The 26,580-nt window shown below is 46.6% G+C and overlaps 1 protein-coding gene across 1 annotated transcript; it reads right to left on the bottom strand.

Annotated features, from left to right (window-relative positions):
- Positions 1 to 1,898: 1,898 nt before the first annotated feature.
- Positions 1,899 to 25,844, bottom strand: VPS11 (VPS11 core subunit of CORVET and HOPS complexes). Its single transcript, XM_073320647.1, has 16 exons — positions 25,586 to 25,844; positions 24,176 to 24,324; positions 23,838 to 23,973; positions 20,178 to 20,341; positions 19,802 to 20,049; positions 18,099 to 18,300; positions 15,996 to 16,147; positions 11,273 to 11,459; positions 10,655 to 10,798; positions 9,994 to 10,182; positions 7,097 to 7,258; positions 6,442 to 6,581; positions 5,897 to 6,099; positions 5,144 to 5,315; positions 4,621 to 4,843; positions 1,899 to 2,838 (listed from the first exon to the last, which is right to left on the bottom strand). Exons 1-16 carry the CDS (start codon positions 25,746 to 25,748, stop codon positions 2,674 to 2,676), a joined length of 2,799 nt encoding a protein of 932 aa, XP_073176748.1. The 5' UTR covers positions 25,749 to 25,844; the 3' UTR covers positions 1,899 to 2,673.
- Positions 25,845 to 26,580: the final 736 nt, after the last annotated feature.

Raw genomic sequence — 26,580 nt, 5'->3', positions numbered from 1 at the left:
CACACAAGGATCTTTACGGTCTGCGTTGATATATTAAAGCAGGGAGCGTGCGTGCATACAGGAGTCTTCACAGGGTGTATGCATGAAGCTTCCATACATCTCTCCACCTTAGGGGCATGCAGTGGCTCCTCACTCACCACCTGCCTCCCGACCTCTGGTGCATTCTTCCAGGGTTGCCTTAGGAGGGGAGGGCCACGCCTGGCCCATGTGAGCCAATCGAGCTGACAGGTCTCACGTGCCTCATTCTGGCTCTTCTGAACAGGGCCCAAATGGGGCTCGTGGCATCTGTGGCCCGGATTGGCTCCTCTCCTGAGCTTGTGCTGCATCCAGGCCGCAGGCTGTGTAAGATGCTGCAGCTGCTGCTGCTAATGGAACAACTGGTGGCGGACATTGCACAGCTGGAATCGACTTGGGAGGCAGGAGCCCTCAGAACAGCCCTGCAGCACTAGCTACCCCCAGGGAGTATAGGAAAGCAAAGTCACTAGTAGCTGTATGTAAACATACATAAAACAGCAGCAGGAAATAGTGTTATGTTGCTTGAACAGCGATTTCCACATATAGAGCAAAACATTAAGCACAGAAGGTCAAAGTCATCCCTGCTGAAGCAGTGGTCTCACTGCAATTACATCAGAGATGAATTTGGGCCAGTATGCTCAGTTGCACAAAAACACGAAAAGCCCATCTGAGCTTCCTAAACACCAGGGCTCTCAGAAAACCAATGTATTTGCATTAAGAACAGCCCAAAGGCCCATATTCTAGTTGAACAGGAGGCAGTTCCACTTCATCCGTTGTGTTATGTAAAAAGCAAGGGTTTAAACAAAGTTAAGTAAGGCCCTAAATTTCTGCACAGGGAGGGATGGGAGGGTTGCTGATCCATGGGTTCTGCCAGTGGGCGAGAGGTGCTAGGAGTGAGCTAATAGGGGGGCTGCCGACGGGTGCTCAGCACCCACCATTTTTTCCCCCGTGTGTGCTCCAGCCCCAGAGCACCCACGGAGTCGGCGCCTATGCTACTAAATATGCATTAGGCGTAGTGTTGTCAGAATAACATATTGTATCCCTGCCTGTGTTCTGGAGGAGAGCTGTAGCCTTGGGAGGTGTCAGATGATGGCCACCGGTGATGAGGAAGATAACTAACATTTTAGCAAAAAGAAAAGGAGTACTTGTGGCACCTCAGAAACTAACCAGTTTATTTGTTAACGTTTTAGGTTATTCTGTAAGGGATGGCGAGTATAGGGCCGTTCAGCTGTACGTTCTGTATTATCTCTATCTTGTAGGGTTAGAGCGTATGTGACTTTGCTAAATGTATTAATAAAACTATTACAAATACAGTAAGGTTCCTAAAGTGTGAGTTTTACAACAGCATGCATCGAGGTTCCCAACTCAACAGTAATTTTAATAATACTGGGCCTGATCTTGGGACAAGAACATGTCAAACCTCAGCGTGATAACTGGGAATTCTTAAGTGATCAATATAATCAATACACAATCCATAGCTCAGCAACACAGTACTACAGAAATAGAGACGATTTTCTGACTATTGCTTATGTGCAGCTAGTGGGACCAGGATTTGCTTTTGGGGCAGAATGAGGGACTGGAAGTTATTTTATATGTAGATAAGATTAATGTGCAGTGTGTAAAACATTTTTTGCATTTCTATAAGAGAAAACCCTACATTTTAACTTGTTATGAAGAAGTGTATTTTCTTCTCTTTTCAGATACATAACTTGTAGCTCCAGGGCAGATTATATCCCTAAATCATCACAGTCAGTTCACATTAAAAAAAGCCCATGTTCACATTTCTGAGCTACAAAACATGCATAAATTCAAAGTATGTAGATAAGAAATTTCTTATAGTAAGCAATTCAAACCTTTAAATGGAAAGACAGTTACAGCACAACTGAATTTGTGTGAGGTCACTTTTAATACAGGTGAAACATGGGTTGAGCAGCTGAAACGAGAAATTCTGAACTCACATTTGAGTTGAATTTCTATCTACGTGCCTCTTAGGCCATTCTTCATTACATAAAATAATCTCAGAGCAACCAAATGAAGCAATTACACCCCTAAAAGACCATCTGGCCCCAAACTCTGATTTTCCATCAGTGATAACCAGACTTCATCTCTGGTCTACAAGCAACTAAATTAAAAAACAAACCAACAAAAAACCCAACACAAGCACACTACATAACACTCGATCATTGGGCAAGAAACCCAGTTATTTTCATAGCCTTCAGTTCTGTCAAGCTAGTATAGTGTAATTAGCTGCAACGCTGGCTGACCCAACCTACAGGACAATCAGTTACTGCCCAGCGGAAACCTGCTGCAAAAGGCTTTGTGCTGGGCAAATGTGACACCAGAGATTGCCCTGTAGCATTGCAGACAGGTTGGTGTGCCCAGGGCTTAAGGCACTGTGAGGCTGTCAGAAGGGTGCTATGCACCCTGACCTGGACTCAAACCCTCCCAGAAAGTACACAGTTCTTTGCATCATACATATTCCAACAACACGAGATTTACAGCCACTTAGCTCACGCCCTCTTTTTAGATCCTCTCCAGTCAAGTTCCATCCCGGTTCATTGGCGAGGTTGAAAAATCAAGAAGCAACTAATTTACAGAGTCTTCAAGATAAGTATAGTACAAGATCCACAAGGGAGGCGTCCCAGGGAAGGCATGGCTCTAGGTGCTGCGTTTTGTGTGTATGAGGAGCTCCCTCTGCAGGCCAGCGTCAATAGTTGTGGCTGATTTGCCTGGGGGCAGATCCGTAATGAGAGTGAGCTTGTTGAAAACCCCACGACCAAAGTAATCAGCAACAACAGAGAAGCCATCATTAGAGCACTTGAGCTGTCAAAGACAAAAAGAAGCCTCATTAAGAGAGGGTTCGGTCCTGATCCAAAAGCACTCATGTGCCATCTGCTGCAATCTCAACCATATTTGGTCACTTGATTTTGGAGCATTTGTGTTGCACAAGCAAAGGAGCATTGTGACCCTTGGTGGAAGTTCTTGTACTAACACACACCTCAAGAAAGGTTTTCTGTAGTTAGGATATTCAGCCTTCCTAATTATACACATGTTCACCCAAATATTCAGTTCATCTCCATTTAAATCATGTGCCGTCAAATCAAGTTGAACCCTAGGCTTTTTAACACCACCAACTTAACATATGTTAAAGTACACACTGCCTTATCTACATTAGATTTTTCAAATGTGTTTGTTGGAATACATTAGCTACAAATTCTAACATAACACTTTTAAATCCTTGCTTAGAAAAGGTCTGAAAAGAGAGAGACTACCTTTACAGTCTTAAACCTGCCTCGGCCAACTTGGTGCAAATTCCAACTTGACAAACTACTTTCTACCTCCTTCAATTTCACTATAGTTTCAGGTCAAACTGTTGTGCAGTGTTATTGTATGCTATTGCGCAGCTGTCATGTTCCACCCTACAGGTGGATGCCTTTCAGTGACAGCTGAAGGGAAATTACCTCTAGCTACCTCCATTTGTAAAGCACAAAAGAATCCTTTGGTATGGAAGGCACCTCAGACGTAAGTCATTCAGCTATCAATGCTCCAGAAATCAGGTTCAAGAAGGACATGTTTGCAAAGTAGCTTTATCCTTTCCTGTTCTCAACAAGTCTCTCAAACAGCACAGGAGCCTGAACTCCTGTATACATTAAGGCATACTGTCCACAGCAGCATGGGCAGCAAGTTCTATGGGCCCGTGGTGCCTGGGCACCAGAAATATTCCTGGCCCTGAGCCCAGCTCCAGCAATGTTTGAGGCCAGGTCTCTCCCTCAGCCCTGCCTTCCACCCCCAGGCGCTCCCACCTGGGCCATTTAAAATGGCCTGGGGCCCGCACCCACCAATGGCAGCACAGCGGAGCTGAGTGGCTTCCTGCCTGCTCGTTCCACATGGCTGCCAGCCCCTCCCTGCAGCCCCATGGTGGGGTGGGTCTGTGTCTGTGTCTACGCGTGCTGCTCCCATCCCAAGCACCCCTGCAGCCTACAGGAAGCGGCGGGGGCAGTGCCTGGGGGTAGCAGCACGTGAAGGTCCCCCAGCCCTCCCTGCCTAGGAGCCCCAGATAAGCGCCGCACCCTCCCACCTCCTCCCAGAGCCTGCACCCCCCACCCCTTTTCCACACCTGCCCCCAAACTCCCTCCCAGAGCCTGCACCCCCACCCCCAGCCCAGAGCCTGCACCCAAACTCCAGCCCAGAGGCTGCATCCCTCACCCCCTCCTACATCCCCACCCCTTGCCCCAGCCCAGAGCCTACACCCAAACTCTGTTCCAGAGCCTGCACCCTCTCCCATCCCCAAACTCCACCCCAGAGCCTGCACCCCAGACCCCCTCCCCCACCCAAACTCCCTCCCAGAGCCCAACCTCTCACCCCTTCTGCACCCAAACTCCCTCCCAGAGCCTCCAGCCTGTACCCTAATCCCCTGCCCCAGCCCAGGGCCTGCACCCCAGACCTCCTTCCCCAACCCAAACTCCATCTCAGAGCCTTAGGCAGGTGGGGGGCTCTGGGCGTTCTGGGCACCAACAAAATTTCTACAAACCTGCTGCCCCTGCACAGCAGAGGTTTAAACCCAGCAGGTATAAGGGGAAAGGGCAGTGATGGTGATACCCCTACCTGATGCTGAAACTGATCATGCAGATCTCTCTTCTGCTCTTGGGCTCGGATCATATCTGTGACCTTTCGGTTCTCTGGCATGCAGGTGGGACATTCTGAATCGCTCTCTGAGTAGCTCTCAAAGCAGTGCTGGTGAAAGGAATGACCACACAGGAAGTGGACTGAAGGCAGCTCCAGGGCACTTGTACAGATGCTGCACTTTGTCTTCTGGAAGATCTTGGGACTGAGACAATTTGGGTGTGGGGAGGGGGGGAGACAGAAAGAAAATGAAAAAAAGAGGACTACCCAACGTAAGACACCCCAGAGTCAGTGCACCTGAGCAGCTGCTGAATACAGGATTTTCCCTCTAGGTCTCCAAAACTATATCAAGCACACTCAACCACCAGCAACAGAACAAGAGGAGATCTTGGGGATGGACACTATAGTATGCTCAAACTAGATTTTTATATAGATAGGGAGAGAGAGAGAGAGAGAGAGAGAGAGAGAGAGAGAGAGAGAGAGAGAGAGACAGTGTCTCCTGCACCTGGTTTTGAGCTCTTCAATCTCCTGGCGGATTCTTGTGGTCTCTTCACGATATTTCTGAATCCTCTGCTCATCCTGCTCAATCTGGCGGCTTTGCTTCTGCAGCTTGTTGACAAGATAATCTTTAATCACAGACAGCGTGGCCGTGGAGTTATGAGCCAGAGTCTGCACAACTGAGAATAACCAGCACATTAATACAGAAACAAACCAAGAGCTGGAACAGCTATGCTGGTCTTATCTGGACTGCTCTTTTCTGAAATGCCATCCAAAGGCCTAAGGGGTCAGGGTTTTACTGAATTACAAAACTCTTGAATAAAACTCTAAACTTTAGAAGGTATTAGACAGGGAAACTGGGGGTTCTAGCAACCAATGTGCTTAGGGGATTCCAGAAAGAGGACAGGGAGGTGTTTAGGTGGTCAGAGCTGGGCACTGGGAGTCAAGAGACCTGGATTCTATTCCAGTTTTGTTACCAGTTCACTGTCTGTCTTGGGCAAGACACTTAACCAAAGGGGAAAACCAAGGCACAGAGACTGAATGGGGATACTGCTTAGCCACAGGCAGGTTGTGAGGCTTGATTAGAATTAGTAAGCCGCCCCGCTCAATCAGGGATCACTGGTATGTGCCCTCCCTACAGTGCAGACGGCTAGTGGACTAGCTACATCTCAAGCTGCATTGACTATTGCATTCCTCCAAACTCTCTGTCCAGAGAGAACTCATTCTAGCCCTATTTCCTTGCTATAGGTCTTGTCATTACCGAGCAGTGGAGGCATGAGGTTCTTGTTTTCAATATGCTTCAGTACTGCTGTGATGTATTCCTTGCAGTCCTCTTCTTTCCGGGCAAAATAGCTGAGGGCCTGTTCCCAGAGACAGGTCTCTTGGTCTCCATACAACTCGCACACCTCAATCACCTTCCTGTACTGCTCATTCTGCATGTGATAATGCATGATCTGTTGAAAACTGAAAAAAGGGGAGCTAGGGTGAGAACAGGTCAGTTGGTCAGCCCACCTCTCCCCTACTCACTCCTGCAGGGACCCCAGCCTGTCACCTGGCCACATAATTCCCCTGCACTACTGCAAAGACCCAGGTCAGCCAGGCCCTCCTACATTACATTACACCACCCCTCTGCAAAAACAGCAGCAGAGACACAGGTTAGTTTTTCAGCTTGGCAACTGACCTAGGTCCCTGCATTGAGACCATCAGAGGATCTTCACCCTTCCCTTCCTCTAGTAGTACATAAAGGGTTGTGGTCCAGTGCCTGAACCAATAAGGCTCAGTCCCTGGAAGGGAAGCAGCACTCACAGTTTGCCCTGTTCATAAAGGTAGAGGACACCATCCTTGAAGTTGTGCATCTGACACAGGACCAAAGCCTTATGGAAAACTGTTCTGAACCTTCCACTCTTCAGCAGGGTGATGGCTTCGCTGTGCAGCTTCTCTTTGATCTGCAAAGGAGACAAAACCAAACAGAGTGTTTAGCTCCAGGAGCTTGGCAAATTCCACTCCAAGGATCAGACACCTACACTGCAGCTCTCCTGGGGCTGGGGGGGGTGGGGGGAGTTCCCTCTGCTCTTCTCCTTTCCCTATTAAAAGAACAGGAGGAATTCTCCTTGGCCTTGATTAGCAAAGAAATACTCAGCGATCAAGAGGATTGCTGGGAGCCAGCTTTCAGAACAGAAAGGGTGCAGGCGAGTGAGACAAGGCACTTTCCCAAAGGGTCATAATTCTCCAGCACCCACAATCAGTGAGACCCCTAGGGACAGAGTCCAGCCAAACCTAATAGAAATTTAATAGATGGACTGTGCTGGTTTGTCCATTCGTCTGTCCAGCACAGCATGCTTGGGTCATCCTGTATTAACACCACATATGAGCAGAGCTTAGAGGTTGAAAAATGATGCAAATAGAAATGGTGGGCCCACCGAAGCCCCTTCTCTAGCTACAGGGTGAAAGGAGCTCAAACCTGCAGATCCTGTTCATGTGCCCAGTTCTGGAGTCGAAGTTCCAGCAGTGTGTCATAGACGCCTTGGGGAGAGTCAGACTGCACCTCTGTCATGTGCTCCAGAAAAGCTTTGAGCTCCCGGGAGTTGTTTGCAAAGACTGGAATGAACTCCTCAGAATTAGCCTTTAACACAAGCCAGAAAGAAAGTCAGACACACTGTCCAATACCAAGTGCATGTCTCTCTTTGGCACTCAGCATCCCAAAGCACCCCATATTTCCCCATGGTGATGAAATTATTATATGATTTGTACAAACTATGCATTGTGAGATATTTTAAAAGTCTTGATCTGCTAAAAATTAATAACTTGTTGGACTGTATGTGCTATCATCATATGTGAAGTTATGAAATCTTGCTATGTGGGAGTTACTAAAGTATGATGTGAGGCTGGAAGCACCCACAGCTAGTCTTTCAGGTACAACAATAAAGAAGCTAGGCAGTGCTAATGGCCCATCAACAAGGACAATAGCCATGGAAAAGGCTTGTCCTCACCTGTGGACTCTTCAGCCAGCCTATGGATAATGGCTGCTATGACTCGTCAGGAGAATGCAAGGGCTTGTGATCAGATCACATGATACTGAACTCCATTTTGGTACTTTAATTTTTCCACAAATTGGGCTGGGAACTTAGCTTGGAACAAAGGGGTTCCAGCCACACGGAAAAAGCTATACAAGGGGGAAGTGACATCACCACGGGACCTCACTCCCCACACAAGAGAACACCTGAGGAACAAAGACTGAACTGGGGGAAGTGCTGGTCCCAGGCTAATGGGATTTCTAGCCTGTGTATGGAAACTTGGTGAACTGCTTGTACTATCTAACTGCGTGAGACACTGTTTGATTCAAATCCTATCTAGCATATTAGGCTTAGATTGCATTTTTGTTCATTTGCTAGGTAATCTGCCTTGATCTGTTTATCATTTATCACTTAAAATCTTTCTGTAGTTAATAAACTTGTTTTGTTTTATCTTAACCAGTATGTTTTTGAGTGAAGCGTTTGGGAAAATCTCAGTTCAGCTAACAAAGGCTTGGTGCATATCTTCCCCACATTGAGGGGGAAGCAGACTAATTTAATGAGCTTGCATGTACAGATCCCTGTGAAGTGCAAGACAGTATACTTCTGGGTTTATACTCCAGTAGGGGTGCAAGGCTGGGCAATTGGCTGGTGCCTCCATTGTGGGTCCATGAGTGGCTTAGGTAAAGCACTCAGTTAGGTATGTGGTGCCACCTGCTGTGGTATTGGGTGATAACAGGGCTCAGAGGGGGCTGGCGGGGTGTTCTCAGCAAAAGCAGTGTGGGAAGCCAACCCAGCTGAACGGTTTGGGGGAACGGTGGTTCCAACGGCTTCCAGGCGTCACCCTGGGAGTACACTCCCCACCTAGTCTAAGATGAATCTCTCTCAACAACCAGCAGATCTAAACACTGGAAATTCAAACTTCTACCTTCCAGATCCAGGGAAACTTCCTTTCACGTGATCTTGGTGGAATTAGAACAGCTCAGTGCAGAACAATGATTTTTCAGAACTTCCCAGTTGTCTATTGCTATTAAATATTTTATTACAGATATACCCATGGATCCCAATGAGGGTCAGGGCACCATTGTGCACAGCAGTGTACAAATACATAAGATGATGCAGTCTCTGCCCCAAAGACCTTACAACCTAAACAGCCAAGGCAAACAGTGATGGACAGGCAAACATAAACAGGGCATCAAAATCACAAATCTTAGTTGTAGCGTTTTTTTTTTAAATCAACTTTCTCCCCAACTCAGCCCCTCCCCATTCCCTACAATATCTTCCTCTATTACAGACCCAATGGGCCCTTCTCCCATCCTTCCTACCACTCAGAAGTGGTTCCACTTTATTATTAGCCTGTCTGGTTATGCTTAGAGCCACTATTTTTGCTTATTCAGTGCCTGTTGTCTCACTTTCCTTTCCACCCCAATCAGCACCCAACCCCCACACCACTTTCTTGCACTTTCAAAGTTCAGTTCACAATGCTGCTGATGTCAGAGGACATGAAAGGGACCAAGGACTCTGAAGGAGAGTGCTCCCTTGCCCTGCTGCCAACTGTCCCCAATTCTTTCAGAGAAGCAGAGGCCTTGTGAGCCATCTCTAAGGGGGGGAAGTTGATGGACCCTCCCCAACGTTTCTAGGAAACAGAAGCCACATGGACCCTTGTGTCCCATTGTCTAGGATGCACTAGTGGGGAACTAGAGGGTGCTGGTGGGACCTACAGGCCCAAGCAATTCAATTCCCTTGCTCCAAAGCCTCTGGCAACACATCACCAACTCCCCTTATGGTGGTGATGGGAGGCTGGGCTCTGCTCATATGTTCCAGTGCAGAGGTTTGGGAACAGAGGGAGAGGAACTAGTGAAGAGAGTTGCCTAGTGCTTAAAGCAGAGCCTTGGGAGCTACTGCTCCTGTGTTCTAGTCGCAGCTCTGCCACTGATTGTGCAGGTCACTTCACCATTGCTGCTGTTTACCCAGAGAGGAGAGGAGAGATCACTCTGGGATCAGACCCGAGGTCTCCAGCTTCTTGTTCACTCAAGAAACAATTATACAGGTAGAGGTAGTAAAGATGCCACCTCACCCATGGTCCAAAGGTGTCAGTATTTTCCCAATACAATGCATGAGTCCTCAGACCTGCCTAATACCAGAGGGTGCTCACCCTGGACTGTTAAGTCTTCAATAGCAATGGAACAAAGCACAAGGTTTCTTATGGCATCCGTGACCCCACATCTCCATGGGAAACTTCCCTTAACTGCAACACTCTCTCGTCGTATTTTGTCAGCTATGAAATCATCACATTAGCTACATCTCCACACTCAAGGGCACACTGGTTCAGTTACACAGATCTTACTTTTTTCCCCTCCAGCATCCCAGAGCCTTCACGGTCTCCTGTGGGCCGGTAGTCTGTGCATAGGATCTTCAGCAATTCTGTGGTCTCACTGGGGACATGGTGCATCAGGATTTTGCCATACCGCTTCATGTTACTTTCTGCCTGGTCAAATGGCAGCTTGCCAATGTACTGCAAGGCCTCCTGGTAATTCTGCAAGGAAGAGCTGGTGAAAGCTGGCACATGGTACCACCCTCTGTACTTCAGATACAAAAGCCAAAGCCCTCTCTGCACAGTAGCCAACATGCAGAGAAACAATGCAGTATTTTATTTAAATAAATAAATAAAAGGGTATCCCAAATGATAACTTTGTCCGCCACTGAAATGCGGCCATCTATGGGCTGAAATGGTGGCAGCCAGATGGACAACTGGCACTGATCCAGGACAAAACAGCTATCGCAGTAGCAGCACCTGAAGCAAGAGGACATTTAAGCCCTGTGTAATTACTTATATGCTTCAGAGGCAAGACTGACTATTGCACAATGCTAGCAGTTGTTTGTACTGCTAGCACAATTGTCCCATAAGCAGCTTAGACTCCCATGCTGCATGGAGGAGCATTCCTAACAAAGAGAGGCTTTCCTACCATATAGGGATCAAACAGAAATGTTTAAAGGTATCTTCTCACCTTGATGTCCTCCAGCTGGATTTTGAGGAACCATTCATGGTGTGCATGCTTCTCTGCCAGGTACACAGCATGGGAAAAGTAACCTGCTTGACGGAGCACCTTGATTGCTGTCTCCACATCAAAGTGGACCTCACTCTCACTGGTCTACAAGGAGGAAATGATGGGGCATTACTGGGGGGAGAGGGAGAGAGATAGACCTGATATGGATTTGCAGACATCTGGCCTATCAGCAAGAATCCTCTAGGCTGTTGGCAGATACAGATCAGCTTCCATGCATGAGGACCCAAAGAGTGACCGTTAAATTACTCTCATGCAAGACAAGCATTGCATGTGCAGATGACCATTGTTCTAGTTAGATTTCTAAGACTGAATCACACTAGGAACACAAACAATCTTCCACGCTCAAAGCTTAAGATGGCAAGTCAAATGAATGCTGCAGTGGTGCTGGAAGCTTAGAGATATGTGCACAAGTGCATGAGGATGCTGAGGACTAATCCAGCAGTCCTTATGTGGGCAAAGCTACTACTGGAATCAGTCAACAATTTTGCTATTACCCTTTTTCTAATCACTGTACTAACCTGATGGTTTTGCATAACTACTTTTACCTTCCCCCATTACCTTGATGAACTCCTCCAGTTTGGAGCTGTCTTTGAGTTTGGTGTAGCAGTTTAGCAGCAGGGTGGTGTGGTCTGCGTTAGCAAGGGACTGCAGGTGGAGCGTCTGCAAGTACGCAGTCAGGTTGTGTATACGCTGAGCATCTAAGAACTTCCGGATCACATAAGATGGCTCTAGCTTCCCAATGGTTCTTGGGAGAAAAGTGACATAAGATTGCTACTTCCAATAAGCCAGAGATAAAGGAATTGACAGCACAGCAATAAAGCTCTGGACACCAATAGGAACCCACCCACTAGGGATCCAGCTATGTTTCAGAAATAATGACTGGTCAGACCAGGATACCATCCATCCTCACATGTAGTGAAGCAAACTTAATACTCTGCCCCAGAGGCTTGGATTAAGGTTGGGGTGAAAACACATGATGACTTAACATCCTATTTTAAGGGGAAGGTGTGGTTTTGACACTCAACTGAGTTAAGACCACCTCAAAAAGGGTTTAAAAACAAGGTTTCCTGAGCCCCACAGTCAGAGCTCTTTTCCCCACTTCAACATCTTAGCCACTATTATCCTGCTATTTCACTGTTGTGATCACAACTCGATAGTAAAATTTATGTCAACACTACATAAACCCCAAGAATCCCAGAGACAGAAATATTGGTTCTAAATAAGACACATAGTTCTAAGCAAGAACTCCTGCCTCTTACCCATACTCCTTTTTATGAAACTTTAAAAGGCCACTTATCAAGTTACTTTAGGCCCAAAAATGCAGGTTTTGTTAAAGTTGTATAAACCCTGGTATAAAAAGAAATGTATGAGATTTTTTTTAAAAAAGATATTTCACTGAATGTAGTTTTATTTTTTTTAAACATCCCCCAGGTGTTACATACGAATTACCAGATGGATCAGATCTGTGATTCATCTAGTCCAGTATCCTGCCTATGGTAATGGATAGCACCAAGTACTTCAGACGAAGGTGCAAGAAACCCACAGTAGGCAGATTTGGAATAATCAGTCCCCCCGTGAAGACCTCATCCCAAAAAATTAGATTGGCTACTTGAAGCAATTTTTGTCTGCATTAACTATTGTATCACTAAGGCCTGGTCTACACTACAAACTTAGGTCGACGTGTTAATCTATTAATGTATGTCTCTACACTACCGAGTCCCTTCCACTGACTTACGTCGCTTGTAAAGGCAACTTCTTTACTCCACCTCCGCGAGAGGCGTAGCACTTGATTCGACATCCACGGATCAACGGTGGCTAGTGTAGACACTGCGTTGTGTAATTCAAATGAATTGGCCTCCAGGAGGTGTCCCACAGTGCTCTGCTGTGACCACTCTGGAGAGCGCTTTCAACTCCACTGCGTGGCCATGGACAGGGAGGACAGGAGAGCTTGCAGGGAACAAGAGCGTGCCACGCATGATGAGATGTTGCAGATTATGAAGGAGCAATCAGACATGTTGAGGCATCTAGTTGAGCTTCAAGAAAGGCTGCTGGATGCTAGACTCTCTCAGTAGCACTGCCTGCCATCATCGCCTCCTCCCCAAAATGTCCTATGATGTGTGGGGGAGGAGGGGGAAGGAGTCTATATCCCTTCCACTCAGCACCAGGAGGCGATACAAGGAACAGAAGGCACCCATTCCCAGACCTTTGATTGTTATTGCAGTGCATCTGTAAACAAACTTTCCTTGTTTCTCCTCTCACACTATTATCAGCCCTTTTGCCCAAGGTTATCTTACTTTTCTTTGCTTTTCTCTGTGTTTGTGTGCATAATAAAACAAAATGGATTGAGGAAAAAAGGGTCTTTATTCATTCCACACATGGTGGCTGGTGGGGGTGAAATTTACAGGGGAGAAAATGCAACGGAGGGAATAGTTTGGTAAGGAACAACACAGATAAGCGTCACATTACTCTGGCTCATTACTGAAATTGGGTTTTAAGGTCTCACGAAGACGCAGAGCCCCTCAGTGGGCTCTTATTGCCCTGGTATCTGGCTGCTCAATATTGACTGCTAAGCGATCTGCCTCAACCCCCCACCCCGGCAGAAACTTTTCTCCCTTTATTTCACAGATATTATGGAGCACGCAGCGGGCAGCGATAACAATGGGGATACTGCTTTCACTGAGGTCTAACCTAGTAAGCAAACAGTGCCAGCGACCTTTTAAACATCCAAAGGCACATTCCACCATCATTCTGTACTTGTTCAGCCTATGGTTGAATCGGCACTTACTGTTGTCCAGGCGGCCGGTATATTGCTTCGTGAGCCAGGGGAGCAAGGCATAGGCTGGGTCTCCCAAGATCATGATTGGCATGTCAACCTCATCAATGGTTATTTTGCAGTCTGGAAAGAAAGTCCCTGCTTGCAGCTTTCTGAACAGACCTGTGTTTCTAAATATGCGCGCCATGCACCTTTCTTGACCATCCCATGTTGATGTCGGTGAAACAGCCCGTGATCCACCAGTTCTTGCAACACGACTAAAGTATCCCTTTCAGTTTATGTACACTTTGGCAAGGTGGTCTGGTGCCAAGATAGGAATATGCGTGCCATCTATCACCCCACCGCAGATAGGGAACCGCATCCTGGCAAAACCATCCACTATGTCCTGCACGTTGCACAGAGTCACTACCCTTCTTAGCAGAAGCCTGTTAATGGCCCTGCAAACTTGGATCACGATAGATCGCATGGTAGATTTATCCACTCCAAACTGACATCCCACTAACTGGTTGCAGTCTGGCATTGCAAGCTTCCACAGAGCGATAGCCACTCACTTCTCCATTGTCAGAGCAGCTCTCGTTTTAGTATTGCTGCGTTTCAGGGCTGGGGAAATCTCTGCACACAGTTTCTGGAAAGTGGCCTTATGCATTCACACAGCTGAATAACGATCCGGTCCCACCAGTCACTGCTTGTTTCCCAGAACCAGAAACGGCGCTCAACCGTGTTCAGCTGATGCATGACTGTCACCAGCAACCGTGAATTGCTTTGTTCTATGGCTTCCAGCAGGGCTGCTTGCGTGACATCACATTGTTCCATGCAGCAAGTCCTGTGTAAATACTGCTGGATGAGGTGCGAGGTGATTGTAATGCTCACAACAAGAGAGTGCAGCTGAGCGGCGTCCATGCTTATCGTGATATAGTGTCTGTGCAGCTAACCCAGGCTTTCACAAAAAAGGTGTGAAAAAGGCTTGTTTGTTTGCCATTGATTTCAGGGAGGGAGGTACGTGCATCATGGGAGGCTAACACCATGTTCCCATAACCACCCATGCCAATATTTTGGTCCCATGAGGCATTGCAAGCCCTACCCAAAATACCATTTGGCTACAGGCACTGTGATATAGCTACCCACAGCGCAGTGCTCAGTGTGCCGATGCAAGCGCTGCTAGTGAGGACGCACTCCACCGACACAATGAGCGTGGTGTGGACACACCAGATCAACTTGCTTAAATCAGAGGCTCGATGTCTACTTAAATAGTTGACAACTTTGTAGTGCAGACATGACCTAAGAGACAAAGTAATAACTTTTATTGGACCAACTTCCATTGGTGAAAAAGGACAAACTTTCGGGCTACATAGACCTGAAAAAGAGCTCTGTGTAGCTGGAAAGCTTGTCTCTTTTACCAACAGAACTAGGTCTAATAAAAGATATTACCTCACGAATAATTCATGGAGGATAGGTCCATCAATAGCAATTAGCCAGGATGGGCAGGAATGGCATCCCTAGCCTCTGTTTGTCAGAAGCTGGGAATGAGCGACAGGGGATGGATCACTTGATGATTACCTGTTCTGTTCATGCCCTCTGGGGCACCTGGCAGTGGCTACCGTGGAAGATAGGGTACTGGGCTAGATGGACCTTTGGTCTGACCCAGTAGGGACATTCTTATGTTCTCATCCACCTTGTCTCTCTAATATCCTGGGACCAACGTGGCTACCACAACACTGCAAACAACATATTATATCTCTGGATATTCATGTTATCCATAATAAGTGTCCAATCCCTCTTTGAATATTGCTAAATTCTTGACCGCAATGACATTCTGTGACAATACATTCCACAGTCTAAATGTGCACTATCTGAAAAAGTATTTCCTTTTATCAAGTTTTGAACCTGTCACCTTTCAATCTCACCAAACATACTTTTGTTTCGCGTGTTACGAGACAGAGAGAATAGAAGTTCCTGATCTACTTTCTCTGGGGCATTCATTATTTTATATACCTATATGACATCACCTCCTGTTTATCTCCTTTCTAAGGTAACAATCCCAATCTTTTCATTCTTAACAGGAGAGGTTTTCCAAACCCAACTACCGTTACTCTTTTATAAACTGCCCCTAATTCTGTAATATCCTTTTTGAGACGGGATAACCAGTACTGCCCACAGAATTCAAAATGAAGGCAAGCCACTGTTTATATGATGACACTATAATATTTTTTTGTTTAGTCTCGATCCTGTTCCTTATGTATCCGAACACCTTGTCGCTCGATATATAGCTGTGGTAAAAAAGCAGGAGTTCTTCATTGAGCTGTACACAGTGATGCTCAGGTTCCTTTCCCAACGTGATGCTGTTAATTTAGAACCCTGTAAGGCTGATTGACAGACCCTTTATTACCACTACAACTCGTTACATTAGGTTTGACTTGTGTCTTTTACCCAGGGTCTAGCTAAATGCAAGGCCTCAGCAGCCCTGTATACTTTCATTATATTCCCCTGGCTTTTCACGGCCCTTCCTACCGTATATACTGCTGAATGGCTCCATCATGGTTCCCTTTGTTGTATAGATGATCTCCATATTGCCTGAAAATCTCTGATAAGCCATCGCTATCCAAGTGGTGACTCTTGGCCAGGTTAATAGCCATTTCAAACAGATTCTTTTTGAACAGCATCTATGAAATGTGAAGAGAAGATGGCAGTATGAGGGCAAGAGCTTCTCTCGCCTTCTTAACGCAGAGGTCAGGCAATTTCCCTGCCTTTAATCCCAAAGGAAACCAAGACATGCCACAAACTTATAATTTCCACCTCAGACCAGAGCGACTTGGGCTTCTCACTACTATAGAACAGAGATGAAGGCAGCAGAGGTAGAAGACAGGGGCAGAGCCTTGAAGGTGGGGTGGATAAGGAGAATGAACTCTTTATGGGGAATGAGAGAGAAGAAACTCCAGTGCAGAGATCTGAGAATGTAGGGGACTTAATCAGTAAAATCAGATTATGCGTACTGCAGAGAAGCAACATATTGACTAACACGTATCCACCTCCCAACTCCTGTCCTGACTCCTTGAGGCTCCCACACATAAGGTCACAAGTATGTGCCCTTTAATAGGCAGCAGGTTTAAGACAAACATAAGGAAGTATTTCTTCACACAACACATAGTCAACCTGTGGAACTCATTGCAAGGGGACGTTCTGAGAGCCAAAGCTATTGTTGGGTTCAAACAGGAATCAGATACATTCATGGAGGATAGGTCCATCAATGGCCATTGGTCAGGGATACCTGCAACCCCATGGTCTGGGTGTCCCTAAACCAGAAGTTGGGAGTGGACAGGGGATGAATCACTCAGTAATTGCCCTATTCTGTCAGTCCTTCTGAAGCATCATCCACCGTCAGAAGACAGGATAATGCACCTGATGGACCACTGGTCTCACCCAGTATGCTCACTCTTACGTTTAACCCTCTTTGTCCCTGTGCCTCCTTTCCCTACACCACATACGGCCGTCTCCTCAAGACTCACAAACCAGAAAAGTTAAATCCCTGGAAGGAGATGTCAAATTCATTCTGTGGCAAGGCCCAAATTTAATTTTCAATTACAGTCCACAGGCCAAAGAACGTGTTCAGGACAACACGCTCTCCTCGATGCACAGACCTTCTACTGAGATCAATGGCAGGTTACCACAGAGATCAGTAGTAGAATCTGGCTTTTAATAACAGAAATGTCAGTAATTATTTGTTCAGTCCCTTATTATCACATTCAGACTCATGCAACAGGAAAATCTGCTTCCCTTCAGGTACACCGTTATTTCTGCCCTTTGTTTCTCTTCCCGCCTTATCCTCCTTTCTCTGTTTCCGTCCCTCAACTCGGTCTTCAGATATTTCCTCCTCTCTTCCCTCTGCATTTCCTTCTTAGCAGCAATTCCCATCTCCTTCCCCATACCACTCACCAACTGGTCATCAATTACATAATTAATGCTTACATTCAAATGTCCATTATAAGGCTTAAAAATGAATACTCCATTGAGATTAATGGGAGAGTTCACACCTCTCAAAGCTACTGTGTCTCAGACTGTCTGCAGATTCAGGAAGATTATGAACTGAGGCATTCTTGTTGATTCACATTTGAAGAAGTTTCCTTCACAGCCACAAGGACTAGATTTTTTTTTTTTTAAATAAAAATCTTAGATTCTGCCACATCTGAAAATAAATCCATCACAGGGAACAAGGTGTTTGACCCTCTGCTCTAGACAGTGACATATTTCACTTGCTACGCTCCTCATCAGGTAAATGTCATAAGTGCCCGCAAGGCTAGGTGTTCCTTCCACTCAATGCTGTCGAAAGCCCTCTACAGATCTGCATAAGAGACTAAGTTGTCTACAATGACTTGGCTGTGCAGAGAAGCTGTTAGCTCATCTGATATATAACTCACTTACAGACAAGGTCAGTGAAGTCGCATCTTCTACTGGTCCCTCACCCACCTTCTCTCGCCAATATTCTGGGAGCAACAAGGCAACAACGACACTGCCGACATATAACTCACTTGTCCAAAGTGCTGTCTTCTCAACCTCTCATCTGTGGAGCTTTTACAATTCTGAAGCCATAAAACGCAGATTAAGAAGGTGGCTTGCCTCAAGTTTGGTCTGCGTATCCCTCTCCTGAAGCGCATGGATCTTCCCATCTCTAGTCAGCACGTAGAGAGACCCCCACTCTGCTAAGACATCCACCACGTCATCGAAGACCGAGCTGTACGCGATGAACTTGTTACATAGGTCGTAGACATTCAAGATTTGCTTGTCGGAGTTCTGCGGGTCGCTCCCAGCAAACTCTGATCTGGATACCAGAAGAAAGAGCAAGAGTTTAACACACATGCTCTTGGATTTCTGAGTCACATTCTCAATAGCGTCTCCTTAACACACTTAGAGCCGGGATACAAACCCCTGAACAACCATGCGAGTATGTCGTACGTTGTTAGTCCACATACTAGATGGGAGAAATCATATCTGAGTTATAAAAGGGTGGTGACAGATCCCACTGGCTCTGGAGGGTGGTGCATACCGCTATCCCAGGAGCAATGACTGGATTCTGTAGATTCAGATCAATCCATAGCAGCTTTTGCCAGAGCTCTAATACTAATCACATGCCACAGTAATGTCAGTCAACACCTGGGACGATTCTCGGGGTGCCCAGGACTGAGAGTCACCTTGTTACCCACTCAGCCTCCAGCTAGAGAGAGATTTGCTGCTGCTTAACTGGGTGTCAGCTCCCTGACACTTCCAGCCTGTTAGCCCCCAAACCATCTCCTCTGGGCTATGTCACCCCTTACTTTGCCTTGCAGGTTAACGACAGGTGCACTCCAGTTCCGAAATCCCTTTGAAGCCTTCCCCTGTAGCGTTCAGCTCCTTAATCACTGAACACTCACAGTAATAAGAGGTTTGCTGTCCCCTAAGGCAACAGCGTACACATCATCTTGAATGATTCTGCTCAGGAGCAGCATCCCGTACAATACTACAGCACTGAGTTCCACTTAGAGTGAAAACAATCATAAGTTTATCATCAAAGATCAAGATTTATGAGATAGTGAGTAAGGATAATGGAAACAGAAGGGTTACCTATCAAACAAAATTGTAACACCATTCCTAGACACTAACCTGAACTGTCTGACCTTCTGTCCAAATAAGATTATCTTACCCAAAGCCTTTTTGCAGGGTTTTCAGCCAAACCTGATTGAGACCCTATTTTCATGAATGTAATCGCACCACCCGATTACCTCCTAGGCAGAGGAATTCAGGATGGTTTCCTTGTCCCCAGATACAGTCTAGTAAATCGCTGAAGTGCATCCCTGGAAAAGGTTCTGAGCCCCTTGCTGTTCTGCTCTTCCTGTTAAATCTCACAATTCTTCCTCTGCATTTAGCTCAGACTGGGGATGGCGAATGAGACAATACGTGTCAACAGACGGACGGACAGATCTCTTTGTTCTGGCAGGAAATCAGTTCTTCACCGCTGCTGGGGATTAACACCTTGATACAAACTATCAGAACACATTTCCAGTGGATATACACATAACTCCTTACACAGCAGCCGTACCTACATTTACGAGGATAATCATAACCATTTAAAACCCGCAACTGGTACTCTTTCTGAATGAATACTATGAAAGCGACAGGCCTGTTAGGAGTTGCTGTTACAGACCAGCGAGCCCTCTGCCAGCTGAGAGCAATGGGGATCTGTGTCACAACAGCCTTGCACAACAAAGCGCCAGGAGAGCTGCAAAGAACAAAAACTGCACAGTGAATACATGTAAAATGGTCTCATCTGCTTCCCGGAGTCTTACTTTGGAGAGCTCTTCCGGTCCTTGGAAACGATGACGAGGTATCCCCGATACCAGTGAACGATCAACTTCTGTCCCTCAAAGGCAAAGCAGGGGCCACGCTCATCTGGCTGGTACAGATACACACATTCGTTTCCTGCCACAATGAACTGGAGGTCCTGGGAGGGGTCGCTGAGCGTGGAGCAGCGTAAACCGCAACCATGCGTGTCCAGCTCCAGACGAGGATAATCTTTCACCGACAGCATATAGGACTGTGAAGGAAATATGATTTTTTAGAGATTACATCGAACGGCAGATTGGTGATAAATAACCAGGCGCCGTTACAATCAGTGGGCCAGAGTCTGACCTCCATTACAGCTTTGTCAAGCCAATATCTTACCTGGATGTTCTCCGTGGTGACAACAAAAAGGTGGGTGATTTTCCCAGACTGGCGGAAGGCAAGGCCAGTGACTGGGTAATTGCCTTCATGTAAGATCTGGGTCTTACTGTGTCGGTCTCGTGTGATGTCCCCTTTTGTAAGCACAACGCTTCCATCTGCAAAGCCTGTTGAAGGAAAAGGACTAAACTGTTTATGTCTATGGCACTTTCCAAACATTGACTAGTATTAAGTCCAAGGCAGCTGCAGTCAGCTGGATCCTCCTTGTTGTTTCCCAGACAGATATGCGTACCGGGGCGGTCCCACGGTCTTCTCACTTCACGGACACATGTATCAAACTCCTTTCCTGAGTAGGGTCTACCAGGACTTCTTCACGGCCATCTCCTGGCCCAGTGCAAAGCTCTCCTGTTTGAGAAAGTCCGTTTCTTACACGGACGCTTTCTTTATGGTTTATTTTCTCCTTGTTGGATCATATTAAAGAAGTTCTGTATTAAAATCACAAATGAGTTTGATTCCCCAGAGTTTAAATTCCAGGGTATTACTAATTAAGAGGTCTCTTGGTTTTTGGTATTGTTTCTCTCCCTCTATGTGTGAAACTTGCAAGCTGCTAACTGTGTTAGTACATTCTAAGACAGAGTCTGTTCTCAAAGCAATTCACAAGAGAGAGAGACTCAAAGCAATACTCTAACAACAGAAACAGCACCCAGAGACTCCCCACCCTTTTGTTATATTAACAATTGTGATTAAAATAGAGATAGAGGATGTATGTGGATGGATGCTTGGTGTGGATAATAACTGAATGATCAGGGAGGTGCCAGCCTAAGAATCCAGTGTCCATCGGCTGAAGAAGGCGTCAAGTGGAAATAACCAGACGACCCCCCCCCCCCCGGAGGGCAGACTGGAATCCACCCAACAGCCTCAAGGATGGGAGAACCAAAGAACAAGATAACATCTTGGAGCCATCAGGAATGTGCTATCTGCTGATTGATTCAGCAACAGCATGATGAAGCAATTCCCATAGACTGGCATAGGAAGAAATTCCTATAAAAATAGACTCTAAAAAGTGAGAACTTTGGGGTCTGATTCTGCAAACCAACTTCCAGGAGCATCAGATGAGCATCTGACAAGGCCCTGCTCCCTCCTCATGTCCAGGCCACCTGGCCAGTGGCTTGGCATGAGCAACTCTAAGGCTGGTAACTATGATAACAACCTTGCAGAACCTGTGTGTGTGTGTGTGTGTTTGTATGAATGAATGTGTGACTAAATATGAGATTGAATGGCATGTTATAGCTATAACTAACTGCTTACTATGATTCTTTCTGTATTCACAATAAATGTGGTATTTTGCCTTTTTCCCTTTAATAAGATCCTGCTGGTTTTTATTTTATTGGTACAACATTCTCACTTCACGGACACATGTATCAAACTCCTTTCCTGAGTAGGGTCTACCAGGACTTCTTCACGGCCATCTCCTGGCCCAGTGCAAAGCTCTCCTGTTTGAGAAAGTCCGTTTCTTACACGGACGCTTTCTTTATGGTTTATTTTCTCCTATTGCTCTTTTTTGTTTTGCTTTGCTACAACAGATGCCTGACTCGCTGGAACCAGTTTTGTGTAACAGTTGTTTTAAAGCACACAGTGCGCCTCATGTACATAATTAGCACTATAAAAGTCAACATTGTAAAACGGAAGGAAACCAGTTGGTCAAAAGTCACATTTTTAGAACAAGTCTCTGGACAAGTTACTGATCCACGAGAAGACCTTCTCTCTTATCCCATGACTATTTAGCCTGCATAAGAGCCTTTGGTGATGGACCTCGTCAAAGGCTTCCTGAAAGTCCTAGTACGCTATATCCACTGGATCACCTTTGTCCAAGTGATTGTTGACACCCTCAAAGAATCCAAATAAGTTGGTGAGGCGCGACTTTCCTTTACAAAAAGCCGTGCTGATTCTTCCCCCAACAAATCGTGCTCATCTGCCCCTTGTGGGTTCCAGAACTAGCTGCTCCAAGAAGCAGTCACTCATGCCGTCTCAAAATTTTATCTCTGCGTCACGCCACAACGTGACATTCACCCAGTCGTCATAAGGCAAGCTGAAATCACCCATTATAACTGCGCTTTCTGCTTCTAGAGCCTCTCTCCAGCCAACCTTATCATTTCAGAATCGCTGTCACCATCCCGGTCAGGTGGTTGGTAACCTATGCCTACTGCTATACCTTTTTTTAGTCAAGCATGCAACCGGGACCAGATTTCCAATTAGGCACGTGCCTAGGGGCACTGGCGTTCTAGGGTCATGTAAAAGTTAAAGGTGGGTTAAAAGTTAAAAAGTTTGTACATATGTGGTTAAAAGTGGTTAGCGTAAGCTTATTTTAAAAATGATAGACAACCCAATGATACAGTAGAACCTCAGCGTTACGGACACCTCGGGAATGGAGGTTGTCCGTAACTCTGAACAAGACCGTACAGACTTCAGACACCGAGTGGGGTTGGGACTGCAGGTAGCGGGGAGTCAGGGCTCTGGGGGTATCAGGGCTTCTGACCCTTGGGAGCACCAGGGCTCAGGCCTTTAGATCTCAGGGGAGTGCTGGGGCTTCAGCCCCAAGGCTCCATTCCCGCCTTCTGCCTGGGGGGCGGGGGCGCCAGAGCTCGTACAGCCCCGCTCCCAGTTTCAGCAGGGGAGGGTCACGCCGGGGCTGAAACCAGCGCTCCCCTCGTAGCTAAAGCCCCAAGCCCCAGCACCCTGCCCTCCGGGGCTGAAGCCGGGAAAAGAACTGCGGGATTTCAGCCCCAGCACTCCCTCCGGGTCTAAAGCCCTTAGCCTGGTGCTCCCGAGGGTCAGAAGCCTGGACCCTTTTAACTACTGAAGGATAACTTTTAAAAAGATATGGACTGTGAGGCTATCACTAGCGCGTTTGCGAAGCAAAAGTCAAGGAAGGAAACATGTGCAGTAAAGTAGCACTTACCTGCTACCAATGTGATTGTTTTAATCACATTTATTCAATACAATAACAAAAAAATACATATTTAAAATTACAAAAAACACAAACATCAGCTGTAAGCGGGGGTGAGGAGAGGGCGGCGGCGCTGAAGATGCTGTGCCGTAGGGCGCGGAAGGTATAAATCCGGCCGAGCATGCAATTTCTATCCATAGTGAGTCTATGGTACAGTTTGTTTCATTTCAGATTGGCACCTTATTTGACTACGGTTTCTTTAACATACAATGCAACTCCCCCACCAGTGTTACGTTCTTTATCTTTCCTATATATTTTATAGCCTGGTATTACCATATTGCAAAACCCATTCTCCTCCGCCTGAACAAAATCTCAATTTGGGGTCAAAATTACCCGAGTGTCCTTTTTGTTTCTGTTCTTTCCTTTCTTGCAATATAGAAAAAGAGTATGTACCTAACTTTTAAACCTCAATAGAACATTAAATCTTGTTTTATGGTAAAAATTATGGTAAAAATCAAGATTTGCCAAACTTTTGCAAGTAATTACTGGCATTCTCAACTAGCGTCAGGTTCATTCTCTTTAGGGTGAAAAGCATGTGACGTGAAAATGTCAGAACGCTCTACGCTGCCTTCTGTAGGACCAATCCATTTTCATTCCATCATATTAACTTCAGAGTTTGTTCGGCACCTTCAGGAGGCGTTTGGCTTTTCACTTACCGATAGCCATGAAGTTAAGAGTCTCATGGACAGTTATGCAGGACACAACTGTAGGTTTGTTACCCGGTATTGCTGGGAAAATCCTTGTGCAAAGAGGATTCCCACCATCTCGTTTCTCTAAGTTCCAGACTTTAACCTGCAAACAACACAGACAGAATGTGAGTAGATATGGTCTTAAGGTATATTGGGGCCACAACCTGGTCCCTTTTAAGCCCATAGGGTGAGAATTTAACACACTGTTTTTACACCAAAGACATTCCCAAACTAATCCCAATACATTGTTCTTCCTCAGAAAAGCACACAAGATGAGCTCATGTCCTCTTTGTCATTTCACTTACCAGCGGGTTAATGCCTTCTTCATCTTCACCAACAGAAGCCAAGATGCTGTGCTGCTTCAGCTGGTACAGGTGAGTCACCCTCAGCTTGTAAGCCTGGAAACTGCTCAGCTGAAGGGAGCGTGGCAAGAACCAGATCTGACCTTCCATATGTAGAGGATAGTCAAGGTACTCAGAGAAAACAAAATGAAACCACACATATCACAACCAAACCCTTCTTAAGCTACCCTTATTTATTGACAGCTGGCCAAATATACTTATACTAGCTATTGTTCCAGTCACTGAAGCGATCGCAGGGCAACAAAACATTTAGTGAACATTTTAACGTGCAGGTGACCTGGAGTTGGAAGAGGCAGACGTTTTCTATATGCCAAAGGGCAACTGAAAAACAAAACAACAGCTCGGCGCACACCTAACAGACGTCCTACTTTAGTTTAGGGCCCAGTGCTGCGAGGTACTAAACACTTTTGACGACTCCCAATGAGAAGCGCCTCACGGGGGGCTTTCAGAACCTTGCTATATAGAACCCATAGCGTATTTCAAGATGAGGGTGGTCACCTTGTTTCTAGTACATAGATGAAATAGAGTACACTAAGCAAAACTTTCTAGTTCTTACCAGCAGTGATTCTCAGCCACGCAGAACACATTCACAAGTGTCTTCACGTGCATCATGCAACAAAGAAAATGGACCACACTTCCTAAAGCCTGAGCGATTCCAAAAACACACAATATGTCAGCAAAACCACACCTTGCGGTTTCAGTGAGTGCTTACCATACCCCAGTTAACTACCCAAAACTCTCTTTCTATAAAGGAGAAATATTCTGAAGTTTGACTGCATTATACATCACTCACACACTTTCCATTTCATTTCTTCACAAAACAGGCAACGCACAGGTGGTGGGAGAGCAAGTTTCTTCCACTCCACACCATCAGTGTGTCTCAGCCCCACTCAGAAGCCCTCTCCTCTAGGAGTAAGTGGGAGTTCAGGCCACACAGCTCACCCAGCCCTGGACCCGTGGGCTGAGATTAGTGGGGGACAATTTAGTGACGTGAAGCAGACATGCAAATATTTGAACATTACACCACCAGCCAGGCACGGGGAGCAACCTTGTCACGAAGCTGCCGACCCTGGATGGCGCGATCTCACTGGCCTTCCCCATCGGTTGGCAGCAGCGGCAGGTGGCTCAATCTGTGCATTTCCCTCTGACGCCCAAAGGGGAAAGGCCTTGGCCACTCCTAAATCTCATCCCGCCGCACTGGCGCCCAAAGAGGGGGAAAGGCGCCCAACCTCTCTCCTACCCGCTAGCATTAAAAGGGGGCGGGGGAATCCCTGCTTCACTGCCCGCGCTAACCTCCAAGGTGGGGGAGGTCGCCAGACGGCGTCCTCCTGAGGGAGCCCCGGGCAAGGATATCCCCAAAAACCAGGCTGCCTCTGCCCGAGTCGCAGACGGTGATGCCCGGCGGAAGGGCGAAGGGCTTCGCTCCGCCGGCTCCGCCCCCGTCGGGCCCGGCCGGCTCCTTCACCGTCTCCCTGTCAAAGAACACGAAGCGGCGCCACTGCAGGTAAGCAGCCATCTTGCCGACCAGAGCTGGACCGGGCAGGGGTCAGCTGACCGGGCCGCCGAGAACCGCCTCTCCTTGCGCACGTGACGGACGGCGGCCGGAGACCGTGTCACGTGGGACGCCGGGCAGGCGCCGTCCGCCGAGCCGCTGCTGGGAGCTGTAGTTTTCCGGCGTGCGCGGGCGCCCCCTTGCGCCTGCGGCCCTGCAAACTCCCGTGGCCTGCGGCACAACCGTCTGGCCACGCAGCATGTTTGCAGCACGTTTACAATAACCCCTACCCAGCCTCAGGCGAGGTACTTATTGATAGGCCTTGTGCTCGATGGACAGCGGAGTGATTGTCAACACTGAAATAATGTAGGAGGAACAGGATTCGATAACGCTCATTAGACGTTCACAGAGGGCCTGGCTTACCGATGCATAATGCTTCCATGTAGCAACATTGCTTTTTTTATGTTATTGTACATACTGCCTCAAACCAATCTCCAGGAAGGGCCCGCCAGAGGACAGCAGGCCAAACGCTAGAGCTAACCATTTTAAATACCTAAAATCATAGATTCCCTAGGGTAGTTTGATGGATCCTGTTAAGGTTGCAATAATGCAGACAAGGTAACAAGTAACAAAAAACAAGTATTTCACACAAAAACTACACAACACTTTTTTGTTTTAACCTAAAACCGCTTAAGTTCTCCCACTCTAGCAGTGAGTTACTTCATGAGACTAGAATACATTATAAAATAATAACGTTTCTGATAGTTGTAGTTTTTTCTTGCTTTCTCATTTTGCAAATGTTCGATTTCAAATTGACGGTTTCTTTATTGGAGGTTTACTAAGAAGCAAAAGCCTC

Source organism: Lepidochelys kempii, chromosome 22 (genome assembly GCF_965140265.1).
Source record: "Lepidochelys kempii isolate rLepKem1 chromosome 22, rLepKem1.hap2, whole genome shotgun sequence".
Lineage (NCBI taxonomy): Eukaryota > Metazoa > Chordata > Testudines > Cheloniidae > Lepidochelys > Lepidochelys kempii.
Note: the sequence above shows the minus strand (reverse complement) of the source record. Positions and strands in the feature narration are given on the sequence as shown.